This window comes from Gossypium raimondii, chromosome 1 (assembly GCF_025698545.1).
Source record: "Gossypium raimondii isolate GPD5lz chromosome 1, ASM2569854v1, whole genome shotgun sequence".
Taxonomy (NCBI): domain Eukaryota; kingdom Viridiplantae; phylum Streptophyta; class Magnoliopsida; order Malvales; family Malvaceae; genus Gossypium; species Gossypium raimondii.
In genome coordinates, this window is record NC_068565.1 from 2,107,018 (window position 1) to 2,126,308 (window position 19,291).

The 19,291-nt window shown below is 32.4% G+C and overlaps 4 protein-coding genes across 6 annotated transcripts; all 4 read left to right on the plus strand.

The window, feature by feature from the left end:
• The first annotated feature begins 1,986 nt into the window (after positions 1–1,986).
• On the plus strand, positions 1,987–2,537 carry LOC105775197 (protein RALF-like 33). The gene has a single exon (XM_012597730.2). It carries the CDS (start codon positions 2,034–2,036, stop codon positions 2,409–2,411), a length of 378 nt encoding a protein of 125 aa, XP_012453184.1. The 5' UTR covers positions 1,987–2,033; the 3' UTR covers positions 2,412–2,537.
• A 1,280-nt stretch (positions 2,538–3,817) lies between these two features.
• On the plus strand, positions 3,818–8,600 carry LOC105775172 (ubiquitin-like-specific protease ESD4). 2 transcript variants are annotated; one of them, XM_012597708.2, is made up of 9 exons: positions 4,140–5,034; positions 5,147–5,226; positions 5,310–5,403; positions 5,523–5,621; positions 5,725–5,817; positions 5,902–6,021; positions 6,686–6,789; positions 7,231–7,303; positions 8,024–8,600. In XM_012597708.2, the coding sequence occupies exons 1-9, from the start codon at positions 4,465–4,467 to the stop codon at positions 8,084–8,086; spliced, it is 1,296 nt and encodes a 431-aa protein (XP_012453162.1). In that variant the 5' UTR covers positions 4,140–4,464; the 3' UTR covers positions 8,087–8,600. The 2 variants fall into 2 exon arrangements, 1 of the variants encoding a protein (XP_012453162.1); XR_008195170.1 differs by lacking the exon at positions 8,024–8,600 and having other exon boundaries at positions 3,818–5,034; positions 5,902–6,001.
• Positions 8,601–9,914: 1,314 nt separating this feature from the next.
• Positions 9,915–13,352, plus strand: LOC105775161 (uncharacterized). The gene is made up of 9 exons (XM_012597693.2): positions 9,915–9,979; positions 10,504–10,663; positions 10,807–10,868; positions 11,021–11,133; positions 11,222–11,324; positions 11,434–11,661; positions 11,753–11,971; positions 12,192–12,452; positions 12,778–13,352. The coding sequence occupies exons 2-9, from the start codon at positions 10,558–10,560 to the stop codon at positions 13,078–13,080; spliced, it is 1,395 nt and encodes a 464-aa protein (XP_012453147.1). The 5' UTR covers positions 9,915–9,979; positions 10,504–10,557; the 3' UTR covers positions 13,081–13,352.
• Positions 13,353–14,124: 772 nt separating this feature from the next.
• Positions 14,125–18,309, plus strand: LOC105775205 (probable acylpyruvase FAHD1, mitochondrial). Of its 2 annotated transcripts, XR_008195173.1 has the most exons (8): positions 14,125–14,294; positions 14,393–14,558; positions 15,470–15,522; positions 16,147–16,209; positions 16,617–16,667; positions 16,782–16,899; positions 17,485–17,751; positions 18,089–18,309. XR_008195173.1 is itself a non-coding variant. In XM_012597743.2 (7 exons), exons 1-7 carry the CDS (start codon positions 14,184–14,186, stop codon positions 17,598–17,600), a joined length of 678 nt encoding a protein of 225 aa, XP_012453197.1. In that variant the 5' UTR covers positions 14,125–14,183; the 3' UTR covers positions 17,601–17,793. The 2 variants fall into 2 exon arrangements, 1 of the variants encoding a protein (XP_012453197.1); XM_012597743.2 differs by lacking the exon at positions 18,089–18,309 and having other exon boundaries at positions 17,485–17,793.
• Positions 18,310–19,291: the final 982 nt, after the last annotated feature.

Sequence of the window (19,291 nt, forward strand, 5' to 3'; positions counted from 1 at the left end):
AAATCATTGAAAAATATTTATATTGTTTTATTTTAATATTTAATAAATTTATACAATTTTAATTTTTGAAAAATTTTATATAGTCATCTTAACTTTTTTTTAGATGTTTACATTAGAATAGTATTATATATTTAGTATATGTTTATTTTTAAAGTGTTCTAAATTACATAATATATAAAGTTAACATAATATAAAAATATTATAAACTAAAAATGGGCCGGACTGGGGTTTAAATATTTTAAATGGATCTAATTTTTTTACCTAAACCCTTCCAAATTTCAGATAGACTTTCGGGCCTGGGTAGGTAACCCGACCCATGAACAAATCTACACCGCATCATCAAACTTTTATATTTTTCAAATTAAAAAACTCAAACAAAATTTAATTATTAAATTTAAAAATACCAAAATAAACCTAATCACCAAATTCATAACCTAAAGATTATATTATCCCTAAATAAATTCACTCAAACCAACCAAATTCAAAGAATCGGAATAAGATTGTGAAATTCAAATTGTGGCATGGAACATTATTAATATGGTGGCGCAAGAAATGGACTTGAGCATGTTCCCTTTATAAAAAAGCATCAATCAGCATCCATATCACAAAACGCGCATACAAATTTGTCCCTAATTGGCGTAACGTAATACCTTGACACGAATTTGAAAATTATAGCATTATTAATATTCATTCACATGATTACGAAAGAGAAATATACCCTTTCTCTTCTCTTCCTTTCAAAACCCAACACTTATCAAATGTTCCTCCTTTTTTTCTGTCTCACTCTCATCTTAGTTGTCCACTGCCTGTCCCTTTGTTGTCACTGTTCATTATATTAGCCTTTTTATTTTCTTTTTCTTACAAATGTCAAAACATAAATAAATAAATTCATTTAATTTAATTTAATTTATGTAATCATTCTTTTCGAAATTCATATTATTTTTATATTTTAAAATATTATTATTGTATCAATTACGTCTTTTCATTAATCTGACCATGACTTTAGGGTTAATATTTGTTGAAGTATCTAAATTTGGTAACTTATACTTACTTGGTACTTCAATTTATTATTGGACTTAATTGGTACAAAAAGTTAGAAATTGTAAGCCAACTTGATATTCTGTTAGGTACTTAATTAACATTATTAAAATACGCTGATGTAATACTGATGACCAGTAGCACCGTGACACATGGTAAAAATATAATTTTTATTTTATATATTTTAAATTTTTTGTCACGTATTAAAACGTGAAGCTGCCATATGTCCTTATGCTATTGGTCGTTAGTGTCAAGTTAACACATTTTAACGATGCTAGTCAAGTAATTAAAAAAGAAAAACCAAATTGACTTACTATTTGTTAAGTCCAAAAAATGTTTAAGTATTAAGTAAGTATAAGTTGTCCAGTTCAAGTACCTCCATATATATTAACTCATAATTTTAACACTCAACATGTTTTAAAAAAAACCATCACATTGTTTTTTCTAATACGACTTTAGATTGTTAGTTAATAAGTATATAAGTGTTTACAATTTGATCCATTTATTTTATATGTTTTCACGTTAGGCCTCAACTCACATCGATGCCTAAATTGATGATTAAATGAATGTTCTAATTTAAAATTTGAAGAGGGATTAATTCCATATCTATTTTTTTCCATAATATTTATAATTATTCATAGCCTCTTTCAACTCATAAATTAGAGGATAATGTGATTTAACGCATTCAAATTCATATACTATTGATAATAATATACATACCAATCAAACTAAACCTCAATCGATATTTTTATTATTATCATTTGTGGTGGAAGAAGTAAAAGTCAAAAGATGATTAGTGGATGTCCATAAAGTGATTGACACACTTAAATTACAAGCCAGCTTGGTCATTTTGATGTGAAGTGGCATAATCGCAAATAAATCCGAACCTCAGTGGCTTTCTCTTATTAGCAATCCCTTATAAACCTAAACCCTGCCCTGCTTGCCTTCATTTCCACTTCCTTCGTCCAAAAAAAAAAAAAAAAAATCCCCCGAAAATGCGAAGCTCTAGATTCTCGATGTTCCTCGCGATTTGCGCAATCCTGGCCGTCCACGTGGCGGTTACAACTTCTTCTCCGACGTTTGATTTCGCCGGCGACCATTTCCTCCAGATCAAATCGGAATGCAGCGGATCCATCGCTGAGTGCCTGATGCAAGGCGGGGAGGACTCGTCGGACTTCGATGCCGAGTTCGCCGTGGGATCCGAGATCAGCAGGCGCATTTTAGCGGCGAGACGGTACATCAGCTACGGTGCACTGAGGAGAAACACTGTGCCGTGCTCGCGACGCGGCGCATCTTATTACAACTGCCGACCTGGAGCTCAGGCGAATCCCTACTCACGCGGATGCAGTAGAATTACACGCTGTCGGCGGTAGATTTATTTTTACAAGTCTTTTTAAATAATAAAAATAATATTGTTTCATTTATAATTATGTCTGTTGTTGTTGTCATGTTGATTGGATGGATTGTTGTTTATAAAATTATTATTATTTTTTTACCAATATTTATTAAATTCGTATATAAAATAACCGACTGGTATAAATTTTAAGATTATTGGATGAACTTATATTATAATTTTATTTATAATATTATTTTATATCTTGCATTGGATTTACTCTACTGTAATTGCTTTTATTTTTATTTTTTGGGTGCATAATGTTAGTGAGATTTTTATTTGTAGGATTTATTTATTTATTTAATTATTTTCTTAAGTAAATATGAGATTTATTACTACAAATTGCCAATAAGAGTAAATTTTGTTAATGGAAAATAATTGGATATTTAAAGCCTCACTTTTTAGGTTGTGATGTCGGTGGGTTTGATTAATTGAAAGCTAGTTTAATGAAATTCTCATAAATATTAATTTAAGGAACAATCAGAATTATCGAATCAACTTAGATGGTCAGTTAAATGAATTAATCCAAAATGCATCATCTTAATTCTTATATTAATCATAAATATTGCCTTGTAGATATATAAATTAAAAATTTAGTCTTTATATTTGTATTTTTAAAATTTAATCCCTTTAAAAATTAGATCTAATTATTAATAATGTTAAAATTTTAATTTTAACCTAAAATTCTTAATTTTAACTTAATTTTCTAAAATTTATGGATTATAAGCTTATTTTAATCTAAAATTCATATCAATTTGGACAAAATTAATGAGTTTGATTATCGATGAAGTGTGAATAAGGTACTGTTAGTAAAAGAAAATAGATTTTGAATATTCTCAATTTCAATTGCCTAATTATTATGTATATTTTCAGTTCTATCCTGTGCATTTGTTATAGGCATGAGTGATGGGAGGGGTCGGAATGGGTTTTGTTAAAATTTTAGATTTATTTGTTAGGCTCGTGTTCGGTCTAAAAAATGAATTTAAAATTTTATCTAAGTTTAACTCGAATAAAAATGTTAAAACTCGAGTCTGATTTAGTCCATTCAATTAAATTATTTTATATAAAAATTTAAAAATATAATACGTCAAAAATACTAAAAATATTAAAATAAATGTTTCTAACAAATTAAAAATAAATTAAAATGATTATTTATCTGAAATAACATTAATGTGCAACTTATCAAGCTAATGCCTCTAAAATAGTTACAAAATTATAAAATAAAATAAGAGTTATACAATATCAAAACAATACTAACAAAATAATATTAACATAATAGTAAAATGATAACAAAATAATGATAAAATAATAAGAAAATTGCAACAAAACAGTAAGAAAATAATAAATTTTTTTGTCATTTTGCTAATTTGGGCCAGACCGGAGTAAAAAAAGTCTTACTTGAGGTTTGACCCATTTTTAAATAAGGTTTATTTTCTACTGAAGTTCATTGTTTGAGCTTATATTTTTGCTCAATCTCCTTCCATATTTCGGATGGTTCTTTAGGCTTATATTTTTTATTAGTGTAGCCAGTGCGAACAGAGAATGCCATAGAACAATAATTTTAATAATATAATAATTTAAATAAAAAATATTTGAATAGTTAAAGTGGTTATTTTATAACATTTTAAAGATAAATGATTAAAATATAAGTTTACTAATAATTTATTTTTGAAGGCAGTTTATGTAATAATAAAAGTTCTCATTTGATCCGGTCACTCTAATTTCATTTGGTGGGGGCATTAATGCAACTTTTGCTCTACCTGCGAAAGACAGTGTCTTTCTTTCTCTTAATCCATTTTTGTCAGTCCTCAATTATATGTTCGTTCTCTTTTAACAAATTCGATTTTCTTATTTAGATCCAAATTATACAACGCAAGAACCGGCGCCAGATTCTTGGGTTTTTCTTTCTTGGCTTTTTAAGAAAAAGATGTAATTTGCGGTATTTCAAGTTCTGGGTTTTCGACATTTTACTTTGAATCAGTGTTTTTCTTTTTTAATTTCTAAAAAATCCCCTTCCAAATCTTTTCCTTTTCATGGTTTTCTTCAAATGGGCGTTAACTTTTCAAGGTGCTTTAGCCAGTAATCGTAAACGCGGTGGTAGTAAACGTTGCAATCCCCATTTTAATCACAAAAACAAAACCCTACATTCAAATTCCCTAGTTTTTCAACGTTTTAAAAAACTCAGATTTTCTTCAATGGATCAAAGCCCAGAAAAAGCTAGTTCGTCATTGAACGACACCGTTTCGAGACTCCCTCGTCACCCGGATTCCAAACTTCATGTTCCTAAAGAAGTTCAAGCCCCTGTTAAACACCTTAAATTTGGGTTATCAATTCCAAATCCAAATCCAAATCATGATTTTTTGAGTAAAAAATTAAGTAATGCAAAAAAGGAAGCTTTTGGTTCTTTTAAGTATATTAATAAGGATAAAGAAGTGGTTACCGTGGAGGAAGATGATGAAGATAGTGGGAGCTGGTTAATGGCGGATGCGCTCGACAAGTTGTCATTGAACCATTCTGATAACGGTTCGAAAGCTTATAATAAGTTGCTAAAGAGTGCTGAAAGGAGAACTAACAAGCTGAAAGATTCGGGTCCTCAAGTTAAGGTGAATGAGAAGCTTAAAAAACCAGATGTGAAATTTCCTTTTGCTTAGTTTTTAATTGAGTTTTCATTGTTGTTTGGAAATTGTAAATTTGTTCATAAATATCGAATTTCAGGTGGTAACCCATGAACTGTTTGTCCCTCTTACAAAGGACGAATTAGCAGAGGTTTCCCATGCTTTTTCTGCTGAAAACAAGTATGTAATAATGCTTGTTTGTGTTAGTGTTTGATTATTTTGATTGGATGGTGTTAAAATACTTTGTGTTTGATTTTTTGCAGGAAGAAGATACTGGTCTCTCATGAGAATTCAAGTATAGATATTCGAGGCGAAGTTTTGCAATGCTTGAAACCAGGTTCATGGTTGAATGACGAGGTCAATTTCATTTACTTTCACTGTTATTTCTCTTCTAGATAGTAATCACTATTAGGATGTACTTGAATTAATCGTGCTGGTAATCTGGTTTTAACTCGCATTAATTTTATCTTTTGTAGGTCATTAATCTCTATCTTGAATTACTTAAAGAAAGGGAAAATAGAGAACCAAAGAAGTTTTTGAAATGTCATTTCTTCAACACCTTCTTTTATAAGAAGGTAATTTCAGTTTTCTATTTCCTTATTTTGCTCTTTAATTTTAATCTTTATAACTATTGGTTTATCAGTTACTTTTTTCCCCTCGGCATTGTGATATGCTTAGTTAGTGAGTTCCGAGGGTGGCTGTAATTATAAAGCTGTCAAAAGATGGACTTCACAAAGAAAGTTGGGGTACTGCTTGTTTGATTGTGATAAAGTAAGTATTTATTATTATTATTTTTCCTTAGAACCATTTGTTTCATTGTACTTATTCTTAAACCGATTACCTTGTTTTGCTTAGATATTTGTACCGATACACAAAGATATACATTGGTGTTTGGCTGTTATCAATAAGAAAGATCGAAAGTTCCAGTATCTTGATTCACTAAGAGGAAGAGACGGTAAAGTGCTGAACACATTGGTATGATTTTCAGTGACCTTTTTTTTTTTTTTTCCTGGTTTAGATGTCTTATGGTTCTAAATGTATGTAATTAATTGATTTTCAAAGTGCATTTGGTAGGCGATTTAGTGTTTGAGATCCTGTTAGCCGCAAGATTCGTTTCCTCTATATTACTTGAATTTGTGTGTAATGTGTTAGATGGGGGTATGCATTTGGCACATGTCTGTTAAATTTTTGGAAGTATTTCCTTTTATTTGGAGGGTCTTTTCAGGGTCATATTCCCTTAACCGTATCCAAATATGTGTTAGACATGGATGCTTCAAGGAAAATGAAAAGTCGGAGCAACATAGCAATTTCTGCCTTTTCTCTTATGCTGTTAATCTTTGTCATCTAACGATTTTGCTTTGGCTTCCAACCAACCCTTCCCCTTCAGCCAGAAAATTGTTTTAGGTGGAGCCAAAGTACAATTTTACCATTATACTAACTTGTGATTTCCTAAAAATTAAAGTGATTATAAAGAGAATTTTCCATTTTTTTTGCACGGGCGCAGGGCCGCGGGGGGGTGGGGGGGTGGGGGGCCACTGCCTCCCCCTTGAAGAAAAAAAAGAATATCATCAAAGATGTTAGATATATGATTTTTGGTGCCTCTGCGAAAACTTGTTTAATATTGGTTGTTATGTGCCAGGCAAATTACTTTGTTGAAGAAGTGAGGGACAAGAGTAGACAGGACATCGATATAAGTTCTTGGGAACGAGAACATGTTGAAGACCTTCCCGCACAAAAGAACGGGTGTGTATTTTTTCAAAGATTATTAGTCAGAATACTTATTCTTCATGAGCTTATTGCATAAACAAATAACTTATACCGTTATGTAACATATTGTACAATAGCTCTATGGTGTGCTTGAGTTATCCGTATCCGACACATATTCAGACATGGGTCTGGTGATATGATTTTCCAAGGACCCTTTAAATACATGAAAAACTTAAAAAAATTGAACATATTTATGTTGAACTCGCACCCATATCCGAAACTAATACCTGAGTCCAAGTAACATAGTGGTAGCTTTATACGTGTATGATCGATTTTGCATTAACTACATACCCTTTATGGCTATCGGCTCCAAATATTCGATGGAACCAAATTAATGTAATAATTAGGGTACCTTTTAATGTGCCTTTTGTATTGGAATCTGAATTGTTTCCACTAAACAGTTTTCTTTATGTACAGGTTTGACTGCGGTATGTTTATGTTGAAATATATCGACTTTTACAGCAGAGGCTTAAGTCTTAGTTTCGGTCAGGTAAGTCCATAGAAAATCGTTTCTTATGCTTGTAATTCCCATATCATATTTCTATGTGATTAAACTGCAGTAGTTAGGTAAAGGTTAAAATGTGCCATAAATCCCTGTACTCTTCGTAAATTTGGAATTTAGTTTTTGTACCTTTTATTTTTAGTAATTTAGTCTTTCTACTCTTCAGATTTCAAAATTTATGTTCAATTGTTAATACAATTAAAATTATTGTGTTCAATTCAGGTTTTTTAGTTACATTGCTACCAATTGCGCATTTTTTTAATTTTAAAATGTCAAACTAACAAATTTAACAAAAAGAACTTAACAATGTTAACAATTGGACTTGAATTTGAAATTTGAAAAGTAGAGGGATTGAAATTCCTGGAAATAAAAGTACAGAGACTAAATTTTAAATTTATGAAGAGTACAAGGACCTATGGCATATTTTAACCTTAGATAAATAGTCCTTGAGATGTAAGATGCGTTGTTTATCTGCCAAAATATACGAGATAGAAGAACTTGAGGTCCGATTTTGTTTTTGATAGCTTAAAAAAACTTTTACGAAGGTCTTCGATGAGGCATCCTCGAACCCTCATTTTGAAACCTCGGCCTGCTGAATTTTTGTCCGGCTCCTAGGCAAATTGCTGCCAAGTTCTCTCAGAGTTGAAAGCGAATGAGGTTTCAGTTTTGTCTTTGAACTGAATCGTGAGTTTCCTCTGGCTTTTGTAGGAACACATGCGCTATTTTCGTTCAAGGACAGCCAAGGAAATTCTGAGATTGAGAGCCGATTGATTGGAAACACGAACACGCCGCGACATTGAAGATGTATAGGTACAGTTTATTTGCCTGGTTTTTTGGCTGGTTAGGACGCCTTTACTAGGAGTTGGGGATGGTGCGCTCGACTTTGCTTCCGATCAGATTATTGGTATAATGACTTTGGCAAAGTATGAAAATAGCACTCGCAGCTCAACGTTTACGGTTGTTTTAATATTATATCCGCAACCGTGATAAATGCAATGCAAATCAAAATGCATTCCTAGTTGCATACAAGGGGTGACCAGATAAGCTCTTGGAAGTTATAGGTTTCAGTTGGTATTTTTCTCATATATATATAGGGATAATATACCAAATGGTACCTGTGCTTGGCTTGAAGGTTGAATGTGGTACCTGAAACTTTTTCCAATTAGGTAACTTACTTTTAGTTGGCATTAATTAACATTTGTCTGCCTATACCTGTATCATTAGAAAAATCTTGTTATATGAAGTTTTTTTCTTTTTAGCTCAATTTTATATAATTTATTTTTAAGTGTTTTTGGTAGAAACACCCAAATTTGGTATTTTGAATTTCAAACAGTCTGTTCGGTTAATACTTAAACCAAATTATTATTAATTGAAATACTCGAAATGTAAAAATCTTTAACTGTTAACCGAATCAAAGTTTTTTTAAATACATTAACCGAATCGAAATATTTCAATTAAATCAGTCGGTTAACTAAATTAACCGAAATTTATATGTTTTTATATTTTAATTTTAAATAAGTATAAAACATATAAAAAATACATGCTAATGTTTATTTTCTTTTATTTAATAGTTCAAAAACTTAAAATGAAAGTGAAAGCAACAAATAAGACATTAGAAATAAGTCTAGAAAACAACAAATATTTTTGTTAATTAATTAATCGATAATCGAGATTTCAAAAAATCTTTAACCGACCTCCGATCGAATTAAATTTAGTCACTGATCGATTAACTAAATTAATTCAGTTCGATTAATTAATTCGATTTTAACTGAATTGTGAACATCCCTAACCCCTTTATTATGAAAAACACATTCTCTCTTACATGATTTAAAATTTATAATAACCATTTCCATCTATTACATTAACCCATTTCTTTTTATTTTATAAAATAGAAAGGAAAACTACACTAATAATCATCTACAAGATGATAACCAAGATATACTATCCCATGTATGTATATCCACTATGCAAAGGTCTATCTTTTCTATGTATATACATATATAATGCATTGACAAATATAGAGGGTGCCAAACAGTTATTAAAATTATAATATATAAATTTAAATAATCTCATTAAATAATTGGGTTAAATTTGAACGTAAGCAACTAAAATAATTAATCATGTCAATTAATATTTTTGTTAATTGAACATAATTTTAATTAATACAATAATAAATTAAGTATTTAATGTTTACATATGCCATCAATTTGATCCTGATTTTAAAAATTATCTAAAAAACTTTTTAAAAATAAAAAAGTTCAAAAAGAATACATAAAAAATTAGCTTGAAAATATATATAAAAATAGATAGAATGTGTAATTTTTAAGTTAAATTTATTATTATATTAATCAAAATTATGTAAAATTGACGGAAAAACGTATTCTTAAATATTTACTTTCAAAGTTTAAATGGGTTAAATTACTTTGATTTCTTTAATATTAAAATCGAGAGGGATGGAAGAGAGTTTTCACCAAAAAAAATTCAAAGGGATATGGGCTTTTTTTTCTTCAACAAAGGAAGCCAAATCCAGCCCAACCCAACATAATCACTAGATTGACAAAAGTACCCTTGCCAAGCTGACTTATTTTCACTTAAAGGTATTTACTATCCCTAGCAACTGTGCTTCTTTGTTTTCTCTCTGCAAAAAAAATCTCCACCGATCAGGTTCGTTCTTTAATTTCTATTAATTTATGCTTTTTTAATGATATTTTATTGCCTTTGTTCAAATTGTCTATAATTTGATTGATTTTAATGGCGATATCATTTCTCCATTTTTCTTCTTTTCGGAGAACTTTTTTAAGATTTTTTGTCTGAAGGTTTTAGTTCAGAGAAACTTCAAATTCGAGCATTGGTGATTTACTGTATTTAGGGTTTTGGGGGCAGTGAATTAGGAGTAAATCTTTAGCAAAACTGCCCCTTTTTTCCTCTCATTAAAATCCAGAATTTCCTCTTCTCCATTTGAGGCTTCATATCAAAAGCTTCGCAAGGAAAGGCCTTGCGATCAAAGTATGCAGTTTGTCGTGTATTTCCTTCCTAGGTTGTAGGAACGGAGCTTTAAGGTTTCTGTTCTGTAATTTATTCGATTTGTTAGGGTTTTGTTGAATGTTCTTTTCTATATTGTTAGATTCCTATAATTGGCGGCTTTTTTGCTTATATATGAAGTGTAATGATTTCCTTTCTCGGGATAGGTTTGGATTGTAGTTCATATTGAAGCATAAAGACCGTTGTTAATATCAGCCGAAATGTCGAGAAAAGGTTTGATGGAGCAAGACTTAAGTAAACTGGACGTAACTAAGTTGCATCCGTTATCTCCAGAAGTTATATCGCGCCAAGCTACTATAAATATAGGTAATGTTCAAACTCCATTGGTATTGAGCTCCTACTTGTACTGCACATCTTTAATGTTCCAAATTGTTATTGTCAAAACTAACTCCTAGTCTTTGCTCCTGGCTTTATTTATTGAAACTTTGATTTCGATTTCTATTCATCAGGCACCATAGGGCATGTGGCGCATGGGAAGTCGACAGTTGTTAAAGCAATATCTGGCGTTCAGGTAATTAGCTTATTTTCAATCAATGGTACTCAACCAGGATATGAGAAGTTACCTTTGGAGAGTCCGCTTACTATTTCGTACTTTTTGTTTTTGTAGTGTAGTAAATGTAACTATCATGCTTTGTGTGCTTTGTGCATATTTTTTTCCTGCAGACTGTTCGTTTTAAGAATGAGTTGGAGCGTAATATTACTATCAAGCTTGGATATGCAAATGCAAAGATATACAAATGTGAAGATGAACGGTGCCCTCGTCCTATGAGCTTCAAGTAGGTAGATACCTAGTGATTGTTTTCTTTATCAATTTCTTGAGTATTAATAACAAGTACAACTTTGATCTGAAATTTGTATTTGTAGGGCATACGGAAGTGGAAAGGAGGATAGTCCTCTTTGTGACGTGCCTGGCTTTGAAAACTGCAGGATGAAATTGTTGAGACATGTATCTTTTGTAGATTGCCCGGTAGGGTCCTAAGTCTGTAGTGCTACGGTTTGGAAATAAGGAGATTATGTGTTCCTTGTTGCACTTGTTTTCTATTTAGTGTACTGCTTATCTTCGATGTTTCCATCAGGGTCACGACATTCTCATGGCTACAATGCTTAATGGAGCAGCGATTATGGATGGTGCATTACTTCTCATAGCTGCCAACGAAAGCTGTCCTCAACCTCAAACTTCTGAGCATCTGGCAGCTGTTGAAATCATGCGACTCCAGCATATTATAATTCTTCAAAACAAGGTTGATCTTATTCAAGAGAATGTAGCCATCAATCAGCATGAAGCAATTCAGAAATTTATTCAGGTTTACCCTTTTTTATTTACAACAAAAAGTAGATGGGATATTTCATTCTTGTTTTTCTTCTAATTCTGTTGGCTAAACATATTCATTGCAGGGCACTGTAGCTGATGGCGCACCAGTGGTACCGATTTCTGCACAGCTAAAATATAACATTGATGTTGTGTGCGAGTACATTGTTAAGAAGATCCCCATTCCTGAGAGAAACTTCATCTCACCCCCTAACATGATTGTCATCAGATCATTTGATGTCAATAAGCCAGGGTTTGAGGTGGATGAGATTAAAGGTGGCGTTGCTGGTGGAAGTATACTCCAGGTATGTTTTGGTTTGGGATGTTCTCTTTTTCTTCTTGTTCCATTCTTGTCTTTTACAGTGTTTGAGGTCTATGTTCAAAGAAATAGCATTGATTTAAATAGTAAATTTTCAAAATAAGGAACTTATATCATTTGGTAGTTGCCAGAGAACGGATTTAGAGTGAGCTTATGTAGCTTTGTTTTGTATTCATTATTAGTTTTTAAATATTTGTTAATTTCAGGGTGTTTTGAAGGTGAACCAATTTATTGAAGTTCGTCCTGGGATTGTTGTTAAGGATGAAAATGGGAACATCAAATGCACACCTATCTATTCCAGAATAGTCTCACTATATGCAGAACAAAATGAGCTACAATTTGCTGTTCCCGGAGGCCTGATCGGTGTTGGAACAACTATGGACCCAACTTTAACACGTGCTGATCGGTTGGTGGGTCAAGTCCTAGGAGAGGTTGGGTCACTCCCAGACGTTTTTGTTGAGCTTGAGGTAGGTGCTGAATTTTTCTAGCAGGGGTTCGCATTTTGTTTGCTAAGATGGTTATATATATTTGCTACCTTCCTTGCTTTATTTAGATTATGAAGTCATAGCAGTGAATCATGTATATGTTCTACATATTCAAGGCATGCATAGTTTCCCTCCTTTTTCCTTTCAGAGAGGGAGATGGGTTTGGTTTGCGAAGTGCTGATAATTTATTCTGTTTCGATGTTGTCAATGTCAGCTGCCATGGTGAATAATTATCATATATACTATTGCACCTGCTAACAAAAGTGAAAATAAACACCGATGGCATGCATCTTGTCTTATCGTGTAGGTAAACTTCTTCCTTCTTCGAAGGCTTCTTGGTGTTAGGACGAAGGGATCAGAAAGGCAGGGAAAAGTGTCAAAGCTGGCCAAGGGAGAGATCCTAATGTTGAACATCGGGTCCATGTCGACTGGGGCTCGGGTCATAGCCGTAAAGAACGATTTGGCAAAGCTGCAACTCACATCTCCTGTGTGCACCAGCAAGGGAGAGAAGATTGCACTAAGTCGACGCGTGGAGAAGCACTGGCGTCTAATAGGATGGGGTCAAATTCAAGCTGGAACAACCCTCGAGGTTCCACCCTGTCCGCTTTGAACAACCACCGAACTGATAATCAGGTAACAGAAAACTAAAACATCAGTTCAAGGAAAAAAAGAGACGCTTAAGTAAGGAATTTTTTAGGGTGTTTAGATGTGGGGACAGAAAGATAATATCATGGTACTGTTTTTGTCAAGTGGAGAAGAAAACATTGTTTTGATAATTTTTGTCATTGTTTGTTGTATTGTGGGAAACATGGAATTTTGTACGAGGCTATTGTTTGTCATGCAAACACTGTTGAAATTGAGAGAGATATCTATTTGACTGAACTGAAAGTTTAAGCACAGTTTCTCAATGGCTGAATGAAGCAATCTCCACCACCCATTATATTGCAATCTAAATAAGTTGAACCTGTGGTGGTTAGGATGTTCACTGTTCCAGGTGTGGCTTAGGTAGGTTCTAGTTATGTTGTTGTTAGCATTTTACCTTCCTATTGTAATTCACCAAAATAAACATCTATACACATTCGCGCTTAGTTCGACAACAAGATGAGTTGGTTGAAATTTTTTATATTTAACATATACTTTTTATTGTTAATTACTATTTTAAAATAATTCTAAAAATAACATTTTAATCTCTAGCAATTTCAATATTGGATAAATCAGTTCTTTTAAAAAGTAGAATAATCTTTTAAAAGAATAGAATAATTTAATTTTTTAATTTGAAAGTGAGTAAATAAGAAGAATTAATCATGACATGAAATTTTTTAATTCTATATAATTTTAATTGGTTTAATAATAAATTTAACTTTTAATATTTATATATTTTGCATAAATTTTGATAAACGATAAACATTGGTGACTAAATTTATTAAATCAAGATGAAATTGATAAGATGCATAAAATTTTAAAGCTAAATTTTTTATTAACTAATAAAAATATGTATAATTAATGTGCGAAATTTGATAGGGTTTAAATAGGTATACTTTTTGAGAGTGACCAATTTGTCTAATATTAAAATTGAGCGGGACCATAGTGGTCTTTTTACCTAAAATATCAAATCCAAATTGGAACTTCATCAAAGCACGCTTCTGTTGGTCACTTCCATGCTTCCTTTTTCAAATTTCTGAACCCAGAAAGGCCAAAAAAAAAAAAACAAACATGGCGGCTGCAGGATCTTTGCAGAATCTCCTGAAACTAGGGACTAAAATCGTCGGCGTGGGCCGCAACTATGCAGCGCACGCCAAAGAACTCGGCAACGCCGTCCCCAAGGTATCTATCTAATTCCCATTTATCTTATTCAAAGAGAAGATTTAATTGGTTTGTTTCCAATTATGAACTAAATATGATGTGGAAATCTGGTTTCCCAGGAACCAGTACTGTTTTTAAAGCCGACATCATCTTATTTGGAAAATGGAGGTACAATTGAGGTTCCACATCCATTGAATTCATTGGATTATGAAGTTGAACTTGCTGTCGTGATCGGAAAAACGGCTCGGGATGTGCCTGAAAACACTGCCATGAACTATGTTGGAGGTAATTCGAATCTTTTTTCATTAAAACCGACGGAATTTGTGCTGTGTTTTCTGTGATAAAAGGGAAAGCTTAGGGGCTGATAAGCTCGAGATGAAAGTGGGTTTAGGATCTCGCTTCTCGAGATATCCTTTTTTCTGCTAAAATATGTGATTTTGTTATTAAATAAGAATTGGATCGCGTAATTGTTAGTTAATAAAAGCATGTGTTAGACTTGATTCTATAATGTTTGATACATATGAATAAGAGGTTATAAGTTCAATTCCAATCACTTGCGAAAGTAATTTTAATAAAAAATTACCAAACCCCAGTTTTTACTGGTTTAGTCCGTTCTTTGTACTGGTTTAGTCCGTTCTTTTGTCGTTTTTATTGGTTAAATATTTTTTTTTTTGTATTTTCATGTCTATTTTACAATCTATGTTCGGATTTCATGGCTGGCCCTGTCTCCGAGGTTCAAACACTGTACCCAACACTTTCGGTGGTTAAATAGATATATTCCTCGTTCATTGGTTCTCTGTTTTTTTGGGATTTACCGGACCAGAGAGGTCACTGATTTCCGAGTGAACTGGTTCAACTGACCAATTGGTCCCGTTTTTGCTATCACTGGTTCCCTAAAGACCCCATTTTTTATGAGACTAAAATTGATCCAATAGCAAATTTTCTAACTGTAATGGAGCAAATGATGTGCTTATTACTACTTGATTTTGTATTTGTGTAGTTTACTTTAGAAGGTCTAGTTTGCTCTCTTATTATTTTTGCAAAGGTTTATGATTGATTTTGTTGTAAAATTGATGGGAAACCTTGGATGTTAATACGTTTCATTTACTTTTCCCCCCTTTTTGCACATTAACAATTTACATAGACTGATGAAATTATCAATTTCATGCTAAAATGGCTACATTCGTCTGCTTCAGGCTATGCTTTAGCGTTGGATATGACTGCAAGGGAAATCCAATCTGTTGCGAAGGTATAACATTTAGTCATATTAAGCTCTCATGTACATTTTGTAAAGGTTTTATTACTTCACATCCGAATGAATCATCTTTTCCACTGAGGCAAATCCTTGCTCTGATAGACAAGAGGATATCAAGTTATGATTTGTTTTCCGGTAGGACTTGTATTGCTATTACTATGAAATTCTTAAATGAAGTATTTTAATAGTGGGGTTACCATTATGTTGCCTCTGATGTTCTACAGTTTCAGTTTTTCTTTGGCTATTTTTTACTCATTCCATTGGTACGTATTTTGGAGAATGAGAATGGGATCAACACATTAGAGACAAGTACATAAAGTCCACAAATCATTTAGCCTTCATGAAACCTCAAAAGTTCTTTGTAATTAATTCTCTGGTTAAGAGCATTTGTAACTGAAATTCTCTGGAAAATGCAACGATTTTCCTTTTGGATGATTGCCACACCATGTTGTTACAGGATCAATGGAAAGAAAAAGCTTGTAGGCTCAACCATCTACTTTAATGGCAGATCTTAAGTTATATGTCAATCTTTATTCATCACATGCATCTTGCCATGATTCTTATTCTACTTGTTTATTGTTTGAGTTACTGATGTTCCTTTCTTATCACTTTTGTCAGTCTGCAGGTCTTCCATGGACAGTTGCTAAAGGGCAGGACACCTTCACTCCGATCAGTTCTGTTGTAAGAAATAAGATTGAAATAATTTCATCTTTCTCCTTTCTCTGAAGTACATTATGTCCCCAAATTAATTTTCAAGCTCTTTGACTAGACGATGAGTGTGTCTTTTGAGCTTTACATTTGCTGCTCAGGAATAATCAATATCGAACAATGTTGCTCTGACCCTTCATTTCTTGAAGTGGTTGTGTCCAACACATATCTGATCATAAGTATGGGATATGATCCTCCAAGAGCTCTCTAAATGTATAAAATTCTTGAAAAGACTGTTGAACATATCCTAGCTGGATGCATACTCATATTTTAACACTCGCATCCAAGTTGGACTGAGGAGAATAGCTGTTTTTCCCATGGTGTTCTATAATGTTATATATATATCTTCCAAAGTTTGCTGAATGAAAAGTTTTCTGTAGTTTTCAGTGTCCATGGTGCCCAATCCCGACAACTTGGAGCTCTGGTTAAAGGTTTATATACCAGCATTCTGCTATTCAGCGTTCATTTTGTGTACACTTGGAATTCTTCAAGTTAATTATCTTTTTCCCCCAAACTAATCAAGTTTAGGTGCATTTTCATCACAGGTAGATGATGAAATACGACAAAAGGGTTCCACCAAGGATATGATCTTTAAGATTCCTTACCTTATTAGTCACATAAGTTCCATAATGACCCTTTTCGAAGGAGATACCATATTAACAGGTTAAATAGCATTCCCTTTTTCCCCCAAATTTTCTTCTTTCACATTAGTTGTTAAACTTAAAACATGTTATCTGGTTATTCCTTTTTAAACTAACATATTGATCAAAGAGCTGAATCCATTGGCAAAAAAACCGAATTCTTTTCCAGGGGGTATGTTCTATTGTGGGATCTCATTCATGTTGATGATCCATACATTTCCTAATGGAACTCTTTGCCTGATTCTGTTGCATGTTTAGATTGTTATATTCTGTTTTCATGTATCATTCATCCAATAGATATGGCATGACTGGTTGGTTCGGTGCTTTATTTTTTCCCTATTTTATTTGGATTTGGTTGCGAGTATCCAACATTGATATGTTCAATTTTTGCCAAGATTTTCAAGTGTTTGTAGTGTCTTTAGAAGGATCATATACCTATACTCATGTTCGGATATGTGTTAGATACAGGTTTCTTTATAGATTCTAGCATACCCCATTTGTTCTCGTCCTTTTTATCAAACTTCTGATTTTAAACGCTAGTTATTGTATACAACATTTTCATCAATTTAAGTCTTAATTAGGCACTCTGTTGATTTCACTTTTGTAGGCACTCCACAAGGTGTTGGCCCTGTAAAGGTAGGCCAAAAGATAACTGCCGGAATAACAGGCTTGGTAGATGTTTGCTTCGACGTTGGAAAACGCCAAAAGCCAGGGAGTACTTGAGCTTAGTGCATCTGCACTGCTGCAACCATTGCCTGTTGAAAGCACAAGTTACCCTTTCATTTTCTGATGCAATTGCAGCAGGACATAAAAAATGGCACAATCTGCCATTGAAGCTAACCAAGCAAAAGAGACTGGACTTGGATCTTTTCAGGTATTCTGTCAATAAAGTTTCTTATATATAGTACTTTGTGAATCTCGTGTTTATGGAGTCATCATCATTATTGACACGCAATGTTAGTTGCAGTGATTATTACTGAAACTAACTCAGAAGAAACCAATGCCTGTTGGCTTTTGAAACTTGCCTGATTTTATGGATTTTGCTTAAAAGTTCAAGACAAATAATTCAGTGACATGAATTGTTTTAAGTTTCAGCTTAAATTAACATATCCAATAATTCTTCTGAGTTAGTTTCAGTCATAAGTGTCGGATATACATGTTTCAAGAAAAAAGAGGATTCGAAATGACATAAGACGTCATTTTTGTTTAAGTATGTGAATGCGACACTCAGTGTTCAAGACATGGATATAGGCAAGTCCCTGGTTGCTGATAATGAACTTCAAAGACACTTTCGCCTCTATTGTAAATTGGATCGATAGTCAAGCTGATCATACTATCGATTTTTGGTTTAATAGATTTAACGGGTGAATGCCAGTTGATCTATGATTAAATAAAAGAATAAAAAAGACCTAGAGAAATTAATAAACACAAATTCTAGAATTTGGGCAATAAATATTAGCCAAAATATGAAAAGAAAAATCAAAATATATTTTAAATTTGGTTCATATGATTTTCAGTTCATTTTTCATCTTGGTCCACGGATTTTTACCAATTCATAGCTGTCCTCTTTATTCTCAGCTATATGTTGTCAGTTAAATCACTAGTTGTTTATTCAATCAATTAACTTGGTCTGAGTATGATAACATTGCTTGTTGTAAGTTTATAATTTTAATAAAAATCAGTTTCACCTATCTCATGTGCACTTAAATCATGCAAATTATCTTTTTATGTAAAAGAAAAATCTATTAATATAGTATTTTGGATAAATATGATGGAAATATCATAGCAATTTAAAATTTTGCATATATGAATTATAATTTTATTAATAAATTTAACAGTTAAATTATTAAAATATTATATTGTTTTCATTTTTTCAACGAAAATATAATTTGTTGTGATTTTATGGGTATATTCTTATCTGTTTATTTGTTTTGAAACTTGGAAGTTCATATAATATATATTGCATTATTAATTATTAATCAACCAACAATGATGAGATCATGTTCAATCACACCCTTGCATGTGGGAAGGATAATAGGTGCTTAGCCTAACATGTCATTATTAGGGTTTCAAACCCTAAATCAAATTTGTGTGTAAACATACTGATTTATTTCACTACAACAATGTTCGCTGCATCTTATTCCACAGTAGTTAGCTGCCCCGATGTTGGATTAATTTATTCTTTTTTTTTGGGTAAACTACACCCCAAGTAAGTTTACACATTGGGGAACAATGGTTCAAAATGAAAAAAATATGGGGTACAATTGTATGATTTAACCTAAATTTTTTATTTGAAATGATGGTTTAATGTGTCACGTAAGCTTACCGTTACACTGTTAACGGCAATTAATGGCTTAGTGACTAAAATGTTACAACACGTTAATGTAAGTGACTAAAACGTAACATTTCAAACA

Excerpts from the sequence above, each read along its gene's own strand:
- LOC105775197 (XM_012597730.2), top strand. The coding sequence starts at position 2,034 with ATGCGAAGCTCTAGATTCTCGATGTTCCTCGCGATTTGCGCAATCCTG.
- LOC105775172 (XM_012597708.2), top strand. The coding sequence starts at position 4,465 with ATGGTTTTCTTCAAATGGGCGTTAACTTTTCAAGGTGCTTTAGCCAGT. Across the intron at positions 5,404-5,522 it reads GTTCATGGTTGAATGACGAG|GTCATTAATCTCTATCTTGA; the intron begins GTCAATTTCATT and ends TATCTTTTGTAG. Across the intron at positions 5,622-5,724 it reads ACACCTTCTTTTATAAGAAG|TTAGTGAGTTCCGAGGGTGG; the intron begins GTAATTTCAGTT and ends TGATATGCTTAG.
- LOC105775161 (XM_012597693.2), top strand. The coding sequence starts at position 10,558 with ATGTCGAGAAAAGGTTTGATGGAGCAAGACTTAAGTAAACTGGACGTA. Across the intron at positions 11,134-11,221 it reads CCTCGTCCTATGAGCTTCAA|GGCATACGGAAGTGGAAAGG; the intron begins GTAGGTAGATAC and ends TTGTATTTGTAG. Across the intron at positions 12,453-12,777 it reads ACGTTTTTGTTGAGCTTGAG|GTAAACTTCTTCCTTCTTCG; the intron begins GTAGGTGCTGAA and ends CTTATCGTGTAG.
- LOC105775205 (XM_012597743.2), top strand. The coding sequence starts at position 14,184 with ATGGCGGCTGCAGGATCTTTGCAGAATCTCCTGAAACTAGGGACTAAA. Across the intron at positions 15,523-16,146 it reads AAATCCAATCTGTTGCGAAG|TCTGCAGGTCTTCCATGGAC; the intron begins GTATAACATTTA and ends CACTTTTGTCAG. Across the intron at positions 16,900-17,484 it reads AGGAGATACCATATTAACAG|GCACTCCACAAGGTGTTGGC; the intron begins GTTAAATAGCAT and ends TCACTTTTGTAG.